Here is a 21,977-nt window from a genome sequence, read left to right on the forward strand (position 1 = left end):
AAACTGCTTAGCTAGGCAATGCTTCCTATGTGACAACTTTGCAATGTGCGTGAATTTGCACATCTGTACGCTTATGAGACAGGCCATATGCAAAAGGTGCAAACCTGGGGCCCCAAGGCCAAATTCATCCCCACAGGCATGCTGTGTTGGATAAAATTATTGTATCCAACATTTTAAAAATATGATAAAAATCTTGATTTCTGCTTTCTCTTGAAAATGTAGGACCTCTAGCCTCACAAGTACTTGCCTTTCAGATGGGGTCACCCTATTGCAGTTGCCAAGACCCCCCGGTTCCCTTTTGTCTCCCTGGCTCTGAGGCCAGGCTCAGCTGTCATGGATCATTTACATGCACTGTTGTTTTTATGATGCTAGAGAACCATCTCTCTGCAGCCAGGCCTCCACCAAACATGAGAAAATCTAGCTGAGCAAACTTCAAGACAAATGGAGAAAGCATATTTCTTTATGGAGAAAAAGATTATTCCTTTGTGATTTAATATGCACAATCATATATGTATGATTTATATAGATAGTATGTATCACTCCTGTCTGATGCCTGTCTGTCCTCTATAGGCGCTAGAGTCTGCAACCCTAAGCCTGCAGTCTTTTTTTTTTTTTTTTTTTAATGTATTTTTCGCTGTGCTGGGTCTTCGTTGCTGCACGCGGGCTTTCTCTAGTTGCGGTGAGCAGGGGCTACTCTTCGTTGCAGTGTGCAGGCTTCTCATTGTGGTGGCTTCTCTTGTTGCAGAGCACGGGCTCTAGGCACGCGGGTTTCAATAGTTGTGGCACACGGGCTCAGCAGTTGTGGCTCACGGGCTCTAGAGCGCAGGCTCAGTAGTTGTGGCACATGGGCTTAGCTGCTCCGTGGCATGTGGGATCTTCCCGGACCAGGGCTTGAACCCTTGTCCCCTGCATTGGCCAGCGGATTCTTAACCACTGCGCCACCAGGGAAGTCCCAAGTCTACAGTCTTTTCATATGTGTTTGTGGCATCTCTCCTATCTGAGCGTATCTCCTAGGTTCTCTGAGGACCATCCCTCTAATTTCTTTTTGTATCCACCGCCCCTGAGACTATCAACCTCCTATGGAACTATCAACCAAAGATGACTTGATATATAACAGGCTGCCAATCCCAATGAAATCTTTGAAGATGATAACAGGTGCATTCATTAAGCACTTGCTGTATGCCTGGCTCTGTTCTAAGCTCCTTAGGTACTCAGGTACTCAGGTTTTCACCTACCCCATGACAAACAAGGTAAGTGAGTTGTCCAAAGTCAATCAGTAAATGGTGGAGCTGGGATTTGAAGTTAGGTAGTCAGATTCTGGAACCTACCCTCTTGACTACTAGTCTAGATGGCTATTCTAGATTGATTTTTCTTGGGTGTGAGGTCTCTTTTTTAACCAAGTGAGAGAAACTGAAGCACGGAAGTGGCCCAAGTCTCACCCAGGATCAAATCAAGCCTGAGTGCCCAGGACTTTCTTCCACATGAACCATAAGTGAATTCCCTGGTCAGTTCCTTGTAGGTACCTGATTCTGCTTTATAGAGACCTTCCCATTCTGAGCCCATCTTTATTTTCTCAAATGTCAGAGGTTTGGGGATAGTAGTAGATAACTTTTTGGCAGGTATAAGAACGCATTCAGAAAAAAAAAGCTTAGAAGCTGCCTTTTCTCATTAAGAGTTAAAAAATAAAAAAGCCATGTCCCACAAGGAGATGAATTGTAATTTTTACAACTTCAACTGATTACAGGCTAAGACATATGAATAGCAGCAGAGAGTGGCTGAGAGTTTCAACTTTCCATCCACAGAGCTCGTTGGGGTTCATCAAGTGCAATCACACCCATTTCTCCCTTTACTCTAGAAACCTCTTGAAATAGCTCCTGGGTTAAGTATTGTGATCACCCATCTTCCCTTCACAGATGGGGACAGTGTGGCTCAGAGACATGGAGGGATGCACTCAACAACCCAAGGTCACAATGCACCAAATGAGCAGCAGCTTGGGGGTCAGAATTAGTTGATTCCATACAACGTGACAATTATCAGCTTGTGCCAGGGCCTCAGAGCAGCACTGAGAATATACGGAGACAGATAAGATGCACTTCTCTCCCTATGACGATAAGGCCTGTGTTTGGTTCAGATATGCACCCCAGAGGAGTCCCTGTTCCTCCAGGTGCCCAGAGGGCTGACCACTCTGGGTTTCCGGCAGCCCCTGGGGGCTGAGGCCCCAGCGTGCTGTGGCGCTGGCCCGCCCTTTGGAAATTCTCCCACCCGATCCAGCCTTCTGCTAGTGGTCCCCCCACAATCCGGTGAAGCCTGGTCACCAAGGAGTCCAAACAGGTTCCCCTCAAAGCCAAAAACTGAGCCAGACCCCTATATCACTCCTTACACCAAAATAAATTCCAAACACACTAGCGTTCAATTTAAAAATTAAAGCCATAAAAAGGCTAAGGAGAAAAAAATTGGTCATTAAAAAAATATATAATTGTGGAGAGGAAAAGGCAAACACAAAACCTAATAGCCATATAGAAAAGATTAATATATCTAACTACATAAAAATTAAAATCTCCTCCATGGTGGAAAAAAAATACAAACGCAAACAATAAACTAGAAAAATATTCGTAACACATTTATTTAGTATTCAAAGAGCTCTTATATATCTCTATTATAAAAGACAAAGTCAAAACACAAAATGTGCAAAGGACACGGAAAACCAGTTCATAAAAGAAATATAAATGGTCAAATAAACACATGAAAAAATGTGCTCATAATGCATGCACGTTACAATGAGCCAGTTTTTCAGCACGAATATTGTCAAAGATGAAACAGGTTGATAACGCCCAGGGAGGGTGAGGATATGGGGCTGGTACTTTCACACATTCTTGGGGAGAGTAAACCGGTGCAGATATTTGGAGCACAATTTAACAATATCTCTGAAATGTAAAGTGTGCATGCCTGGTGACTAGCAAGCCCACTTTAGTAATTTATTCTACAGTACATTGGCTCTAGCACTGCAAGGTGTACATACAAGGAAGTTCCAGCAGCAGCACTATCTGTAGGTGAACATTAGACAAAACCCAAACATCTATCAACAGGCAAATGATGAAGTAACTGAAGTTAAGCATCCAGCCATGTAAAATAACTAAGTCTATACGTGTTGATCTGGAAAGATCTCCAAGGTATGCTGATATCCCCAAAAAAGCAAGACTCGAACACCTTCAGACTGGCCCTGACTACCAGTGGTATCGCCTCTCTTGCATTATTTCAATTCCAGCCCAACAGTCAGGGCTAATTTACTAACTGAATGACCCTGGGTGAGTCACTCAATCTCTCTGTGCCCCAGTTTCCTCCAAGTGAATGGGGACTATAAGCACTTGCCCCTGTCAAAGGATTCAGTGGGATCATACATGAAGCACTTAGATGAATTTGGGGCAGTTGGTAAGCACTATCTAAATACTGGAATTTTTTTAATTACCATGAAGCGAAAGAGCAAGAGATAGAACGGTGAAGATAGCACTCTTCGTAGCTTTTGTACTTACGGGAAAAGCAGACATCACATGTGCGAAGTATGAGCTTGCACATGCGTAAACGCAAGAAGATGGTGACATTGGAAGAAAACAGAGAAACGGGGGACAGCAGTGGGAGAGGGACTTTTCACAGTAAAACCCTTTTTAATGTTGACCCATGTACATGTATTAGCTGTTCAGAAATAGACAAAATTAAAAATTAAAAAAGGTTACATGTAAATACATATCCTTATACCTGAATAGAAAATTTCAGGAAAGCTATACAAGAAATTGTTAACAGTGCTTACATCTGAGGAATGAGATGAGCTGGAAGACGACTTTTACTTTTATTTCTCTTTTTATACCACATTATTATATTTTTTAATCTCAGATGCCTATGTGAGCTTTATAGCAAAGAACAAAAAGACATATCCAAGCCAAAAAAGATAAAGAACAGAAAAAGGCTCTCTTTTCACATCACTTATGAGACTTGTCCTCCCCAATGGTCTAGTTCTTTCAGCTGAGCAGCCAGCCATCCTGGAGGCTGGGCAAGAAGCTGGATGGGCAGGACTTGAATCTGACGGCCGGTCAAGGTTCTGGGCACAGTCTGGCATAGGGTATTTCACCCATCCCATCTCCCATTGGTAACGGAATCAATATCCACTTAAAAACCCGTGGTGGCTTCCCACTGCCTACAGGAAAAAGTCCAAACTCTATAACACAGCATGAAAAGTCCTTTGCAATCCATCTACCTAAACTCTCCAGCTTCATCCTCCACGTTCGAGTCATACCACGCAGTGTGGCACTGGGGGAAAGCATGGCGGGCACGAGGGACAGGCAGGGCTGGGGAGAAATCTTAGTTCTCCACACATTAGCCTTAACCTCTGCTGAGCAATACAGTCTCCCCCCAGCATCACCTGAAAAACAGGGATAATACCACCTACTCCGTGCAGGACGTTGGAGGATTTAACAAGAAAGCAGTTAGCATACTGTTCGGTATATAATCGAATGATGCTATTTGATGGCTTTAGCACTTTTTTTGTTACTGCTTCTGGTTTTGGTAGAAGCTCTGCCTTCCATCCCCTGATCTCCTTCCTCCTCTTCTGCCTGGCAAACTTCTCATGAAGCCTTTCCTGACTCCCTCTCTGACTTCCCTTAGTATTAATTCACTTGCCCATGGTGATACTCACCACTTTGTATTATAATTATGTTACCCAGGGCATGAGCGGTGTCTTATATATCACTTAGTACAGATCTGGGCAGAGTAGGTGCTCAGTAAATATTTTCTGAACGAATACATTTCATCACCTACCCTCAGTGAACCTCTGGACACCACCTTTACCACGTTCATCTTAAGAAGGGGATTAACTGAGAAAAGGAAAATAGGCTTCCAATTCAAGAAAGCAGACAAGGGCTGCAGTCATCTCCCCATGGCCAGTCTTTTGTCTCAAAGAAAGTTGCACAGACCTTTACCATGGGTTTCTTAATGCTTTGCCATTTCTCACTTCTCAGACTTCCCTTTAATGTTTACCTGTTTGCATACAATGTGACCCCTGGGCACCATAACACTGCCTTCTCTTTCAAATGAAATGTTTATGACAAATGGAGAAGCAACCCAACCATTTTGCTTTCCAATTACAGATGCACTAGCGCACCAGCACCTGAGAAATATCAACCTTGTTCTCTTCCTGTCTTCGACCCCGGAAAATGTCAGAACAGATGTTTCTAAACTGTGTATAAAAATAAACAAAGCCATAATGAAGGGTCCCTGGCTGGCTCCCACATGCCCAGCGTCAGCCTGGAGTGCGGTTCAATGGCTGTGGTAGAAATGCAAGAAAGGAAAAGAGAGCTGGGTGGAGAGAGGGGGGTCTCAGCGCCCTGAGCTGAGGGGCGGACACTCTCTGATGCCTGCCTGGGGGGGCAGGGGCGCGGGGGGAGGCTTGGCAGGATTTGGATCCTTGCGTGACTCTGGGATCTGAGTCCCCTCTGTCAAATCGAGTACTTTGTAGCATAGATTCTAGGGCTGGTGAAAGGAATGAGAGAATGGGGGAGTGGAGGAAGGAGGGTGCAGGTGAGGACAAAGAAGCTGCATTTATCCAGCAGCTCCTATGTGCCTAGTGCCATGCTGGGGACGTTTGTATATACGATCTCATTTCATCCTGATGTCCCTTCTGGGAGATGGGCATTCCCATTCTTCAGATAAGGAAACTGAGTCCAAAGAGGGGCACTCAGTCAGAATTCCACCCAGCTCCATGGGGCTCCAATCCCAGCCCTTGCACTACCCCCAGCAACAGACTGGGGCAGGCCCTCGCCCTCTACAAGGAGGGAGCACTTGCCCTTTGGGTGCCCATGAGCTTTAGCTGGTGGAAGCCAGTGACTCCCTCTTTCCTCTGCCCAGGCAGCCCTGGCCTTCCTTCAGGCAAGAGGAAAGCCGCCTAGAGAAGCCACATCCTAGGGTAGGGGAGAAGGTTGTACTGCCCTCTAGCATTCGACGGACCCCACACACCTCTGCATCTCTTATGGCAGCTCTTTCCCTTTAAAGCTGCCCCAGATATCCATTTTAATCAGATTTTGACTTAATAATAATGGAGAAGCACCCTTGTCATCCACCCTGTCACCCATCCAGAATTGTAGGTGTGGACCTGGCCCAGCAGTGATAATGCACATAAAGAGGTCACGTGTGCAGATACCCAGGGAGGTCCTTAACGGCCCTGGGCACTCAGAGTCACTGGAATTAGATTCCAGGGCTCTCTTTCTTTTAAATGGCACATCCATCAACTTTAGTACAGCAGAGGCTCTGATCCCAAGCACATCTTTGCTGAAACACAGTGTTCTGAGCAGGTAAACACTGCCCCTAACCTTTAAAGACACAATGACTCACCCACAAAACACGGGCAGGAATTCCACATTTGCTTGGGGCGGGGAGTGGGAGGGGGGATGGAGGAAGGGGAGTCCTCTGATGGGGAAAAACCAAGGTTTATGCATAATTGATGCAAGATGTCAGTTTTTGGATCAGATGAAAGATTTTCTGGTCTTTATCCTGCTTAAGAGAATTTATAAATTTCTTTTTATCGAGTAAGTGCTCAGCAATCAGAAAAGAATCCAATTCCAGATAAGCCCATGCTTTAAAACAGAATCTTAGGCACCCCCTCTCCCCCCACCCCAACAAGGGATGGATCCCAGTTTCAGAACACTCATATTGGCTCTGCAACTTTCTGGAAATTTCCCTGACCCTTGTTTGCCTCGGTTTCTCCTACTGTAAAATGGAGCCACGCGAGCTCCCGTTAGTGATGAGGTTTGAGATATAAGGCTCTTAAAGGTTTCAAGAATCCTGGGCTTAGAATTCTCATTACAAAAGCTCGTTTCACCTTCAAAGCACTAGAGCATTAACTAGATCTGCCTAATTACATTGCAGAGGAATGCCTTGCATTTATTTCGCCTGAATGTGACAGAAATTGGGGTGGTCACCTGTCAAAAATGTTCCTGTGACCGAGAGATAGATACATAAACTTTCAATCTTATCTGATTATCAATGAAGGTTTTGTGTGGGGTTTTTTTTTTTAAGGTCTAAATATTGGGTGCATGATAAAAAGAACAGTTCCTTTTTGCAATATGCCAGCTGTCAAGGGTTTCCAGGCAAGATATTATTTCTTATAAATAGATATGGACAATAGATAATGTCTCTATTAATATCACTGAAATGTGGTCCTCTCCTGCAGCTCACCCGAGACGGGACAACAGTGTATTAAGAGGCAGATGCCAGACGAGAGACTTTTTTCTTGTGACAGTTTGAGCTCCCGTGCCGCAATTAACTTTTTCTCCCCCTCCCTCTCTTCCTTCATCTCATGCAATGCGGTTCAGTAAAAGAGGGCCTGTATTTTCCTCTTGCTGATGGAAGTTGATTAGCAGTCAGGTGGAGTGATGCTCAGGGGACAACACAGCGGATTAATTAAATCACTTCTACTGGCTAAGTGGTGACACTTTGATTTATAGCAGAGCTCACTCAACCAGACAGCAGCTTTTCTTGCATGCCGAAGGAGAGAAGGGCCACACTGGCCACTGGTTGGAGGCCAAGGGCTTTGCAAACTTTAAAGACAAGCATCCTAGTCATTACAGCAGAGGCCCCCCGCTGGGCTCTTTTCTCCAGGGCAGGGGGACCTGCAGGCTCAGGAGAGGAGCTGGAAAGAATGGAGCTGCCGAGGCAGGCCAGCAATCTAACAAAAAGCCAGGGGATCTGTTTTAGAACACGAAGAACTCTATCACACCCCTGCAGAAAGCAGGTTTGAAATGGCTCAGTGCAGTCTTCTCTAGGTCTGTCTCTACCAGGAGGGTTCGTTAGCATCGCACCTCAGTTTGCCCTAAAGACACAGCCCTACGACAGTTCTGTCAAACTGATTCAGGGGGGCTTGTGACTATTTTCCATCACAGCACGGGGTCTTCTCAGTGAGGAGCCCTCAGACCAAATGCACACAATAGCTGTGCTCCTGGTGGTATGTTTTATGTTGTGAGCTGGATACATCTTGTGGCTAATCTTGTTTTACTCCTTGCTTGGGCTGCTAGGAAGCTCAGAGGTGACCATGCAGCCCAAACCGCAGCCCCTCACACATGCCCCTGTGTATGAATGCCTTATGGACTGCATGCAGAAGTCTCTCCCAACTCTCCCTTTACGCAGAACACGTCTGTTTATCTTAAAGTGTTTGGGGGAAAGCTGCCTCCAATTCCCTTAGGAACAAGGTCATATAGGATAGCTGTCAAAACCCTAGACTTCACACATATTAAGCAGACTCTAGTTCTCTGATAACCTGTATTGGAGAAGGGTGCCTGTTAAGACACAAAGTCCTGGGTCCTACTGCAGACTTTCTGAACCGGAATAGGTCAAGACAGGGCCCAGGAACCTCCTAAGCAATCCTGGAATGTTTGAGAACTATAGTTTTAGAGTGAGACATTCCCCAAACCAAATCTCAGCCCCACCAATTAACAGCAAGTCACCTCAAGCAAGCCCCTTCATCTCTCCAGGTTCCCTTTCCTCAACCATAAAATGGCATTGGTGAGAATTAAATTCGATGTCTGTAGGTAGGCAAACACCTCACGTGGCCGGCTGGAAACTGTAAGATTCAATACGTGGGAGGCGACCCAAGTGGCCGTCAACTGATGAATGGATAAGCAAATGTAGTATATAAAGAAATGAAATATTATTCAGTTATAAAAAGAAAGTTCTGAAACCTGCCACAACAGGGATGAATCTTGACGACAATATGCTCAGTGAAAGAAATCAGACACTAAGGAATAAATATTGCATGATTCCACTTACATGAGGTACCTAGAGAAGTCAAAGCCATAGAGACAGAAAGTAGAAAGGTGGTTGCCAAGGCCTGGCGGGGAGGGGAGTGAGTGTTTAATGGGTACAGTTTCAGTTTGGGAAAATGCAAAGAGTTCAGGAGCTGGATGGTGGTGAAAACTGCACAACGATATGAATGTACTTCGTGACACTGAACTGTGCATTGAGAAATGGTTAAAATGGTAAATTCTATATTAGGTATATTTTATCACAATAAAAAAATAAAATAAATGATAGATATTGTTACCCTCCCACCACCAACAAACCAAGTGTATTTTGGACCCCCCCCCATTTCCTGCCTTGCTCCCTCGGATCCTCTACAATCAATTTAGAAACAAGGCATCTGGTTGAGGGGTGGGAGGAAGGAGAGCCAATGAGGAATGGGAAAGAAATGACAGTATCCAGCCTCTCATTGCTTTTTCTTTAACCCAGGAGTCCCCAAAGTCTCCAAGATGCCAGAGAACGCTCATCCCAACTGTGAAGGAAGCTGATGCAACATCAAATATTAAAAGGGTAGAGGAACTGGCATAGCTTTCCATATAAATGAATCTACTAACATATATGAAGATTGCTTTTAAAATTCAAATATAATTATTTTTTAAAAGGCATCCTGTGAGCTCTGTCTCTCTCCCAACGCTGACACTTCTGGGCCCCTGTCATGCTCCAGTGAGGCGCCTGTTGGCAGCCATCCCAAAGCACTTTGTAACATGCCCTCCAGATCCTAAGTGAAAACTGATCAAAGAATTGGCACCGGCAAAGACAAGACTGAAATCAGCTCTCAAAGGGGTGGGGCTGAGCTATTGTCCCTCTTTGTGGGAACAGCTGCTTAACGGGGAATTGGAGCGGCGTGATTATAATATGCAGACGGGCCCCTCTGTTAACAGAAGCCGGCTTAAAGTACTCCGGGGGCCTCCACCTTGCGTTTTGGCAAAGGGCTCTGCAAGGATGCTGTGTCAAACCTTTTTGAAAATGTCTCCTTGACACGGAGGGTGAGTGAGGGCGCCGGTGAATCTCATTACAGCCCCACGCCTCCCTCTGCTGTTCCCCTGCTCCCTTTTCTTGGCTGCTGCCGAGGGGGAGCTGCACGGCGGGGGCGGGGGGAGTCATCCTGGCCCCAGTTTTAATCAGGACAGAGGAAATGCGGGAAAGGAGAGGACCTAGGAGCCCAGCTCCTGAGCCCCATGAGGGAGGGTATTTGTCAGTCTGTGGATTTGCAGATTCCCCGGGGCAGGGGGCAGGAAGATGGAGTGAGTTTCACCCAAGTTCTTATAAATAATACGTCACTGGGAAATTCATCTTCATCGTGCTCAGCACCATCCCAACACTGGGGGCCTCAAGGAGCCCCGTGGACACCCCCGACCTCTGGTTTCGCAGGCCAGGGGAGGGGAGGAAAGCGATCCTTGAGGCGTTAGGCTCTTCCACATTCCTCATCTGACATAATCCTCCCCTTCACCAGAGGAGGAAACTGCACTTCAGGAAGGTTAAACCAATTTTACAGAGGTCTCCTAGGAGAAAGTGGCAAGACTAGGACACACCCCCAGTCTGTTTCACTCTAAGGCCTTTTGTTTGTGGGTTGGTTTTGTTTTTAATTGCACCCACCCTAAAAAAACCAATGCGTTTCTTTTCTAGGGGGAAAAGTTGGCTGCTCCCAAAATCCTGCCTGCCCCAGTTCGGAAGGATTTCACTGCCTCCTCCACCCATTGGCAGCTAAAAGGCCCCCTGGCCTCCGTCTCTGCAGTGACTGAGGAGGAGATGTGGAGGGAGAGGGGGGAAGCCGGGGAACAGTTTTAAAATGAATATATGCATGTGTCTCTCCTGCTAATCACTGGAATGCATTTTCAGGAGAGGTGAGCAGAGGGATTAGCTGCAGGACTCCCATTAATGTTAACTTTATTTCAGTAATGAGGTGCCAAGGCATGGAACAATCACAGAGGCTAATACGGTGTAATCACAGTGATGAGATACGCATGCTGGGAAGGGAGGGAGAGGGGGCGAGAGTCAGGAGGGGGAAGCTGCTTGCTAGTGGGGACGATGACACCAAAGAGGCAACAGGAGCCAAATTCGAGAGGAAAAGGGAAGAGGCAGGTGAACCCTGCTGAGGGCTGAGCTGGCTGAAGGAAGGCGCCGCTGCTGGCAGGAAATAACAACAGCAACTCCTCAGTGAGGACTTACATTGGCCAGGCCAGGTGAGGAACCCTGCTCATTTCATGGCATCCTCAGGAGGAAACAGAGAACTGGGTATTATCCCCACTGTAGAGATGGGCAAACCGAGTTTTTAAAAAGTTAAGTCATTTGCCAAAGTCACGTGGCCAGTGGAGGAGTCTCAGTTTGAAGTCAGATTTCTCATAATTGCTACACTTTACAGTATGTCCCCTCCGCTATGAAGAGAGGGTGGGAGAAATAACATGCAAATGCCAGAAGCTAGAAGAGTAGCACCAGAAGGAGGAAGAAGTGGCTTTGCACATGGCCAACCCCCCCATGACGCTGATGCATGGCTGTGTTCGTAGGGCTCACCACACCCAACCAGAGCCATCCATCTGGATGTCTTGGTGATGCTGAGAGAGGGGGATGAAGGAAAGGAGGAGAATCGCTCTCATCAGCCAAGTTCCAGGTACCACCTGTAGCCAGGAAAGAAATCCTCAACACACCCACAAACAGAAGCTAGAATGTTCGCTGGCTCTCCAGACCACACAAACCCTTCAGTTCAAGAAATGTCTGCTGGCCAGAAACCATTTACTCTCAACAGAGCCTAGTGTCTCTTCAAGTGTGGTCTGCAGGCTCATCTGGGTGCCCCTGGAAAATGCACCTTATCCCCGGAATAAGCGCTTCCAGGGAGGGGCTCTGTAGCTGCCCTTCCACCAGAGCCCTGGCTTAGGGTTCCCAAAGATTTCTCTGGGCTTTAAAGAGCTTGCAGATGTCCAAGGCACAGCATTTCGATGTCTATAACCAGTAAGACACACTCTGCCGGTCAGTCCTGCCTCAATCCATGACCCCATCACGTCACAGGTTGCTTAGAAGCATGCAGTTCATAACATTGAACACAATTACGGAGCACCTACTATGTCCCAAGCTCTATTCTATGCCCTGAGAATATAGAAGGGGAAAAATCTAAGTCCTGTCTTCCTAAAGCTGGCATTCCAGTGAAGAAGACAAACAGGATGCCCTGTCGGAGAGCGCCGTGAAGAAAAACACTTGCAGGACAGCAGTGATTCTCAACCAGGGCGATGCTGCCTCTAAGGGACAGTGGGCAATGTGTGGAGACATTGTTGGTTGTCACAATTGGGTGGGGGGGTCCACTGTCATCTGGTGGGGAAGGGAGATGGATGCTGTTGAACATCTTATAATGCCCATGACAGCCCCCACTGCAAAGAATCGTCTGGCCCCAAATGTCACTAGCGCTGAGGCTGAGGACCCCTAGCGCAGAGAAGACAGAGATGTGCTCTTCAGGATAGGGGTGCGGGAAGGCCCCTGGAGAGGGACATTTGAGCAGAGACCCAGGGGAGTGAAGGACATCTATGGGCAGAGGGGAGGCGCACACAGGGCACAGCACCTGGTTGGACTAGGGATTTCAGTGTAAGTGTGAGGGAGCCTGGGGGTTCCTGGCAAGATGCTGAGACGCTCTTGCTTACCTTTCCGGAGAGTCCCTCTGCCTATGGGGAGCAAAGGGGCACAGAAGGACCAGCTGGGAGGCTGCTAGCATCATCTAGGCCAGAAACGCAGGGGCTTGAACAAGAGCAGGAGAGGCGGGGTGGCAAGAAGTGGTCTGGTGCAGAACACGCCGTCAAGGTAGAGCCTTTGGGACTTGCTCATGGATTGGATGAGGGTGTGACAGAGGAGTCAAGAGTGATGCTTGGAGCCCACTTTCCACTAGGTCCCTGGTCCAAGTGCATCCCTGGAAAACATGACTCCATGCCCCCCTCCTCCCCTTAATCCAGTGTTTCTCAACTAGGATGACTGTCCCCTCCAGGGAACATTAGGCCGTGTCTGGAGACATTGTGGGCTGTCACCACTGGGAATGAGGGCTGCTACTGGCACCTAGTGGGTAGAGACCACGGATGCTACTCAGCGTCCTACAGTGCACAGCAGAGCCTCCCCACCTCCCACCTCAAAGAATCATCTGGCCCCAAATGTCAACAGTGGTGAGGCTGAGGAATCCCTCCCCATCCCTGCCCCCTGCCACATCCTCTCACACAGGGCCCGGCCCCACCAATTTAGCAGGACTTCATCAGAGCCTGGAGATTCTGAATCAATGCATGTCAGTGGCTAAGGTCCATATTAACTACATCTCACTTGCTTCTGATGGTGACACAGATCAGATGCTGCTGCTGTCGCCGCTGCCACCACATGAAACAAGAGTGTTGGAGAGCAAATTCATTATCCAGCTGTTAAGAGCGACAGCATATACATGTCTCTCTCAGACTGGGGGACCTGGGAGCCAGCCCTGCTGTATGACTAAGTGGCTGCCAGCCTCCTCCTCCCTGTAACCTTGACACGCCAGGGCAGGGCCTCCAACGCACAAGCTAAAAATCCAAAAGGCAACATCGGCGGCAACAAATGGATGGGTTAATTTGTTTCATGCCCCTGTCGCTAGCAGACTTTCATGGTTTAATATCCCAGCTGCTTGGAATCAGATTCGGCAGAAGGAAGAAAATGTGACGTCAATGTAGAGATCCGATTGTATTCAGTTGTGTTTGCTTAAAAACCGGTTTTGGGTCCGCTTGGACCTCTAGCAACAAGCTATCACACTTCCAGGTGGTATCTTTAAGGAAAGCTAATTAGGATTCTTGGCACTTGTAGCACGAATGTTTTACAATCTTCTTCAAAGCAATTTGCCAACATTAGCTAATTAAAACACCCAGCCTTCCGTTGAGGGACAATGGGAAGAAAGTAGAATCTTCATTTCTGAGCATCTGCTGGAGGGTAAAAGCTCTGAACTCCTGTTGCTTTCACTTGGTGGAGGTCTTTCTCCGAAGGTGGCCTTTCACGGTTGTTAGCAACCTTCTAGGGACCACTGAAAAGACTCCATCTTTTCTAGCACTTTGTCTCTAAATAAAGGACAACACTAAGAAGGGAGTTTGACCAATTAAGACTGGTTCGCTAAGCCAGAGGTCAGTACACTATAGCCTGCAGGCCGAATCTGGCCCCCGACCTGTGTAAATAAAGTTTTACTGTAACACAGCCAAGCCCATTTGTGTACATAGTGTCTTTGGTCGCACTCAAGCTACGACAGCAAAGTTAAACATTTATAACAGAGCCCGTATAACTTCAAAACTGGAAATACTTACCTTCAGACCCCTTACAGAGAAAGTGTGTTGACTCCTGCACTTCACATCTGCCTTGACCATGATCTTCCACCTGGGAGGGTCAAACTGCCCCTGGCCCTGACCAGGCTTATCTCATGCATCCATCTCCAGGTGTCTATGTCATCAATAGGGCTTCTGAGATTCTGCACTCTAGGCTGAAACAAGAACCAGCACACCCATGTGGGGAGAAAACCTTTGTATAGGACAAGGGGCTCAGCCTAGACATGGGCATGCTGTTGGCAGAAGGGCAGAGAGGGCCCGGGAAAGAGCACAGACGGCCTTCATTTTAAGTCACTTCTTGCCTAAGGCCATTGCATCGCATCAAAATGCAGGGCTGGGTCTGAGCCCCACTTCCTGGCTCCTTGGGCCTGGTAAACTGCATCCCCTCTCACGGATCGTTTCCTCCTGTGTAAAGTGGGAAACATTACCTGCTTTGCAGGGATGCTGTGCTGTGTTTCACTATGTCTTTCGAGACTCCGTTGTCAGTGCTGCCACACAACGCTCCCTCTACTGAGGGCCAGAAGGGAGGACCGACCCCCATTAACCGGTGTTCCCCCTATTCAAACCCCCCCATTCCGGTCCTGGCCCCACAGCTCTCCTCTCAGAGTCTCATTACGGTTATTAGCACAAGACCCCAAATGAAGGCCTCTGAATAAGTGTCCTTGGACAGGAGAAAGGTTATGTAATTTTAAAAAGAAGGAAATTTGAATTTACTCCCCCAGTGTAAAAGTGACAATTAGGAAATGTCAAAACCCAATAGACTCTTTCTCCCTTTTATTTCATTTTCATAAGAATCGCAGGACCTGCCTTCCCCTGCAATTCATCCCCAACAGCCCTCCCTCCCCAGGCCCCACCACCCAATCTGAAAATTCCGTGTTCAGAATTCACTCCCCTGTGTTGCGCACCGCCCACTGGGTGAGGCCTCTAGTTCAAGGAAGAGCACAGGGATGGAGCTCGCCAGGTCCCGGGGTTGCCTAGGATTGTTGGGAGGGGTCAGGGGCCACCAATGAAGTCAATTCCTCTGGTCCCGAGGTGTCCGACAGCAGGACTGATGTGACTTGTCAGCTTGGGGGTGGCAGAGACATTCTAGACACCCCCTTCCATTTTTCCCCCAGCCTCACTGGTACATGCTTATCTGCCTTTGTGTGGAGTAGCTTGAAGGGTCCTTATTCATCCAGAACAAAACTGCTTTACGAAGGTAAAGAAAAACTCTGCTGCTGGAAACACTCCCAGCGTCCCCCTTACAACAAGGCCCCTCTGCCAATCGGCCCCTTGAAGAAGGAACTGGGGAGGCAGAGCTGGGGGTGTCCAGCAGACAGGAGAAGGGCCCTGCCTACAGATGCTGCACAGGCCTTTCAGAATCAGAGGACAATGCATGTGTGTCCCACAGACTCACAAACCGCCATGGGCAGGACTGGGGTCCTGCAGTGTAGACCACAGAGGGCTCAAGCAGACCGCTAACTTAGGGCATCTAAACAAGGAAACCACAGACTCCTGCAAGTGGCCAGGCTTTTAGCTTAGTCCAAACCCCTCATTTCACATTTTGGATCCACTCAGCTGCACTGCCCACTAGAAGCTTCTGAAGGTAAAAGGGCTTAACAGCCCGTTCACAGCCTGAAAGTCACAGAATCATAGCAATTCAGGGTTGGAAGACGGAAATGAGTATTTGCTGAACGCGGCATGTGCAAGAAACTTTACATACATAATCTATTTAAGCCAAAAAGAGCCTGTGAGGAGGGTACTGTCATGCCTGTCTTACAAATAAGAAAACCAAACTCCAGAGCAACTAAGTATTAGGGTAAAATGACGCTACTTGTCAGGGGCAGAAATGGAGTTTAAGCTCAGGTCCTTCTGGCTGAGCCTGGCTCTCCACTCTGGGTTCCACTTCTTCCGTGGGGGTCCCAAGCACAACACCTCTCCCCAACACCCACACCAGCCCTTTGCAAAGCTTCTTGTACACATTTTAGAAACAGCTTTATTGGGACATAATATAAATATAAAATGCACACCGATTTCAAGTGTATCCTTAGTATATTCAGAGTTGTGCAGCCACCCCAACATGTGTTGCACTGGAATTATACAACATGTGGTCTTTGGGGACTGGCTTCTTTCACTCAGCATCATGTTTTCAAGGGCCGTCCATGCTGTAGCTTGTGTCAGGACCTCATTCCTTTCTGGCTGAATCATATTCCATCGTATGGATAGTCCACATTTTTGTTTACCCATTCATCTTCTGACAGGCATTTGGATTATTTCCACTTTTTGGCTGTTGTGAACAACACTGGTATGAATATCTGTGTGTTTTTCCACACATTTTTTAAAAAATCACATTTTTACTCCTTTTATTAAAGGTTGAAAGTTATAAACACCTGTTCTCTCATTGAACAACACTGCAAATATTTGTTGAAATGACGAGGCATTTACGACAGGAGAAGCAGCTGGATGCGGTGAAAAGAAAGTAGGTCAGGAGTCAGGGCACAGAATTTACTTTTTTCATTCATTCAATAAAGACCTATTAAAATACAGTATAAGGCATTATACTGGATACTAATGATTTCACCTCCTGACCATTCTATCATTCATTAAAAAAAAAGTTTTTGCCCATTCTGTCCTAGAAAACAAAGGTCAGTCATTTATCTTTCCAAGGCCTCACTCTCATCAGCAAAGTAGGGACAATACATACACCTGGGTATACCTGGGAGGGCTGGGAGAAGGTATAATGATACACCTGAGAGTCCTAGACTATCAGGGACTCAACAAATATGATAATGTGGCCCATATGACAAGAGAAATGACTTGCATTCATTTTCCTTTCCCCACCTAAGGTAAAGTATTGCTTTCTACTCAATGATGAAATGTTTCACACACCGGGAACTGCCTGTAGAATGAGAAACACACAAGCTTCCCTGCCTTATAGAAAACAGATTTGGTTTTCATAAGTGGTTGAATCTTTAAACGCTACCTCCAAAGGTGGAAAAACCTTTTAAAGCAACAAAAGCAGGTCAGAATGAAAACAATTAGTTGGTACCTGACAATCTACCACGGAGAAGGGAAAAAAGGAAAAGACCTTCCACAGAACGTTCAAGTTCCTGGCATTGCACTTTCCCATCTTTGCCAGAAGATGGCGACGTGGTCCCACAAGGTTGCATTAGTGCAACGTTGGCGATGGAATCACAGGGACAAAGGGCACCTGAAGTTGTGCTACTTGGAGACTTGTGCACCTTGTCAATTGCACTGCAGAGGTCTGGGCATCGCTAAGCACATTCCAGGGGAGAAAAAGAGACATGAGGAACAATGATGTGTTTACAAAGGCTACAGGGATCTGACGAAATTTGCAAATGGCTTGAGGTCTAACTCCAGATATCACCAGAATAAAGTTACTGGGGGTAGAGGTAGGGATAAGGGCATTAAAACATTATGCAAGTTAGTATCAAATAATTATCCCTTTATGTTACATCTATTCCAAGGAATATTATCATTCATTAAAAATCAAGTGGTATTAGACATGACACCAAAAGCACAAGCAACCAAAGAAAAACTAGTTAAATTGAACTTCATCAAAATTACAACTTCTATGCTTTAAAGAACACCATCAAGAAAGTGAAATGTCAAAGCACAGAATGGGAGAAATGTTTGCAAATCATGAACCTGATAAGGGGCTCATATCCAAAATATATAAAGAACTCGAACAATTCAAGAATAAAAAGACAACCCAATTTTAAAATGGGCGAAGAATTAGGATAGACATCTCTCTAAAGAAGATGTCCATGTGGCCACTAAGTAAATGAAGAGATGTTCAACATCATTAGGCATCAGGGATATGCTAAGTCAAAAGCCACAATGAGATACCACTTCATCATCACTAGGATGGCTGCAATCAAAAGGACAGACAATGACAAGTCTTAGCAAGGACGTGGAGTAACTGGAATCCTCATACACTGCTGGTGGGAATGTGAAATGGTACAATTGCTTTGGAAAACAGTCTGGCAGTTCCTCAAAAGATGAAACATACAGTTACCATATAACCCAGTAATTCCACTTCTAGGTATATGCCTAGAACAGAAAGTATATGTCCGCACAAAACTTATACACAAATGTTCACAGCAACGTTATCCACAATAACCAAAAAGTGGAAACAACCCAAATGCCCATCAACTGATGAATGGATAAGCAAATGTGGTCTATTCATATGATGGTATACTCTTTAGCCATAAAAAGGAATGAAGTACTGAGACATGCTACAACATAAGTGAGCTCTGAAAACATGCTAAGTGAAAGAAGTTAGTAACAAGAGACTACATACTGTATGATTCTATTTATATGAAATATCCATAATAGGTCTATCCGTAGAGACAGAAGGTAAATTAATTGTTGCCACAGGCTGGCAGGGAGGAAGAATGAGGAGTGGACTGCCAACAGGTATGGGGTTTCTTTTGGGGAGATGAAAATGTTCTGGAATTAGTGGTAGTGTCTGCATAACTTTGTGAATAGGAAAAATTACTGAACTGTATACTTAAAAAGGGTGAACTGTATGGTGTATGAATATTTCAACTAAAAAATAAATTTTTAAAAAAGAACAAAGTACTGATACATGCTATAATTGGACAAACCATGAAAACATGGTGCTTTCATGTTTGTGAAAGGAGCCAGTCACAAAAGATCACATATTGTATGATTACATTTATATGAAATGTCCAGAATAGGCAAATCTACAGACAGAAAGTAGATTAGTGGTCATCTAGGGCTGGAAGGACTGGGGGGAAATGGGAAGGCAATAGCTAACGGGTATGGGACTTCCTTCTGGGGTGATGAAAATGTTCTAAAATTGATTGTGGTGATGGCTGCACAATTCTGTGGATATACTAAAATCACTGAATTGTACACTTTAGATGGTGAACTGCATGGTAAGTGAATTGTATTCTCAACAAAGCTGCTACCAAAAATAGAGTTCCAGGGCTGCTGGGTCACACAAAGGGGGAGGGGCAAGGGGTGGCATGGAACACACCATTCTCTTTGTTACCAAATGAATGATGCCCCCTGGAATTGTGAAATGAAATGTGGGCCTTCACCCACCTCCCTGGATCAATGCATTCTTGGTGGGCAGTGACCTTGGTTCTGTAACTCCACAGCCAGCCTGGCATGCAGGCCACTTTCTCTGCCTTGTGATCACCAAATCAGATGTCAAAGCCCCATTAGAGGGTCATTCATTTGGTTACAAAATGGTAAAATAGGATCACAATTTTCTTTTTTGTTAAATATATTAATATATGTGCATGTATATGAAAAGAGATACACACCAAATAATGGTGATCTACAAATGGAAGGATTATGAAAGCTTTTATTCTCTTCTCTAATTTTCTATAATGCAACATGTCACTTTATAATTCGGAAAAATTAGAAAAATGCATATAGTGTATATGCATCAACTGTGTTGCTGTCTCACAACTGCATGTCGGCATTCTATTTTAAACTGATTATAATTTAATTTGCTTTACTAATCAGTACTACATACAAATACATAGAGTTTCCTCAAATCCTTTTTGAAAAGAAACAAGCTATACTAGTGTAGGTCTATGAATGAGGTGGGACTAAATAAATGGTTCCTGGATGTCCAAGCATAAAAGACTTTCTCTGGAAACCCAAAGTGACAGTTTATCCTAAGGCGGACAGTAGCATCGACACCTAAGAATGTTTAGGTACTATGTTCCCAAAACCAGAGGCTCAGGATCAACTCGATTTTAAATTCCAGAAGACTGTCTTCCAGTTCTCTGTACTCCCTAGCACAGAGCTAAGCACACAGTAAATGCCAGGTAAATACGTGCTGAATGAATGACTGGGGCTGGCAATTCCACATCATCACCATTCAAGGGGCAACGAAGTTTAACCCAGGGTTTCTCCACTTCAAAACACAGTGGGGGCTGTGCCTCAATTAGAGGCCCACAGTACTTCTATACACACACTTCGTGACAATCAAAACTGTCTTCACAAAAAAAAAAAAAAAAAAAACAACTGTCTTCACACATTGGCTTATGTCCCCTGGGGGGCAAAATCTCCCTGCAGTTAAACACCACAGGTTTAAAGCAGCACTTTCCAGGTCTTGAAGCTACCAACTAGAATCCTGGAATGCCAGGGCTGGAAGGACCCTCATACGTGCTCCCCTGTACACTTTCACAGATGGGCAAACAGGCCCAGAAAAGAAGAGACACATTGGAGCCAAGATGGCTTCAGCAACGCAGCTCAGTGTTGCTCCCTACCCCGTGCTGTCCTTCGGGTTTGCGTAGAACTCAGCATCATTTCCTTCAAGGATTTTATCAGTCAGTGAGGCTGTCATAACAAAATACCACAGACTGGGGAGCTTAAATGGCAACTTATTCTCTCGCAGTTCTGGAGGCTGGAAGTCCGAGATGAAGGTGTCAGTAGGTTTGTTTCTCCTGAGGTCCTCCTTGGCTTGCAGACGGCTGCCTTCCTGAAGCCCTGGTGTCTCTCCCTCTTCTTAGAAGGGCACAGTACTATTAGATTAAAAGCCACCCTCACAGCTTCACTTTAACTTAATCACCTCTTCAAAGGCCTTTTCTCTAAATAGGTTACATTCTGATGGACTGGGGTTGGGAATTCAGCATACGGATTTTGGAAGGAGACAATTCAGCCCATTATAAGGACTCTGCTCAGTGGGAAAAAGAATGTTAAGATAGAGCCCTCTCACCTGGGTTGTGCTGAAAGGCTAAGATCCCCTTTCAATGCATTATTCAAAAACCCTTCCTGGCAGGACTAGCAGCGAGGTGAAACATTCTGCTTAAATCAAGGATGATCCAAACCCAAGGTCAAACAGCAAGCTTCAGAGCAAGTAACCCCTCCTCCACCTAGGACCTCCTTCTCACCGCTCAAGAGCCCAGTATGGCACTACATCACAGGGGCTAAAAGTCCAGGTCCAAGAGCAAAAAAAGATCTGGGTTCCGTCACTATCCTGGTTTAAACCACTAAGACAGTGTTCCCCTACGCGAAGAAATTAATCCAAGTTCGTTTCTTTAGAATGAGGATAAAAAGACCTACTATCACATAAGCATGGTTGTTAGAATTAAATAAGAGGCCTTTAGCGCCAGAAATGATAGGAAGACAGTCGCTGCTATCACAGTGTTCCTAGGCTGGGCCCGCATGCACCTTCCAGGGCTCTGAAGTTGGCATCTAACAGTATAACCTGGAGCAAAATTTAACCTGAGCATGAGAGCCTTGTTCTTAAAATGAAGATGAGAAAGAATACCAGCCTCAGAAGACAGTGCCGTGTGAAAGTGATGGTGCAAATGTTTTTTGTCTGGGCAGGAATGGTCAAGAGACTATTGTACATTTTGCCTCGGTGAACGGGAGAGGAGGAAGAAGGGGGCAGTCACGGGCACCGAGTTAAGCCTGGTGTCTTCGAGGGCACCAGCAGCAGATCTATTTCCTTCTCCTTGCAATGGATACTCCCCTGAGTCCCTGTGCACAAAATCGACGGGCCCTGGAAAGAGTCTTGGTTTGTCGTCACTACCAGATGGTCCTTCATTGTCTTAAGGAGAGGGAACCCACTCAGGCACAGGTCCCACAGTCTCCCAACAAGGACTATGCTGAGGACAGAAAACCTAAGGAATTGGTGCCACCAAGTGGCACAGACAGCAACTGCTCTTTGTGCCCCTGGCACCTCCGTCTTCTCTCCTCTCCCCTTCCTCTTCCTCCCATCTAACTCTCTTCCTCCTTCTTTCCTTGAAAGAGTGCCCACGACCATGGTTTAATTCAGTGGCCATCCTTGAAGGTCTGAAAAGGCTGCGGTGAAAAGACAGGGCTTTAAGATCATACTGGACTTGACTC

The 21,977-nt window shown here is 46.0% G+C and overlaps 1 protein-coding gene across 32 annotated transcripts in view; it reads right to left on the reverse strand.

The window, feature by feature from the left end:
• Positions 1 to 21,977, reverse strand: part of SPRING1 (SREBF pathway regulator in golgi 1) — a 337,705-nt gene that overhangs the window by 291,757 nt on the left and 23,971 nt on the right. For 2 of the 32 annotated variants that reach the window (XR_010933325.1, XM_067700729.1), the window contains exon 5: positions 14,121 to 14,293. The exons of 29 other annotated variants lie outside the window; for them this stretch is intronic. Coding sequence is in view for 2 of the 3 variants with exons in the window: in XM_067700729.1 (XP_067556830.1) it covers positions 14,162 to 14,293 (132 nt within the window). In the remaining variant the exon portion in view is untranslated. Of the gene's footprint in view, positions 1 to 14,120; positions 14,294 to 16,107; positions 16,405 to 21,977 lie in introns of those variants that run through there. One more of the 32 variants, XM_067700741.1, reaches the window with a different exon arrangement.

Source organism: Pseudorca crassidens, chromosome 12 (assembly GCF_039906515.1).
Source record: "Pseudorca crassidens isolate mPseCra1 chromosome 12, mPseCra1.hap1, whole genome shotgun sequence".
NCBI lineage: Eukaryota > Metazoa > Chordata > Mammalia > Artiodactyla > Delphinidae > Pseudorca > Pseudorca crassidens.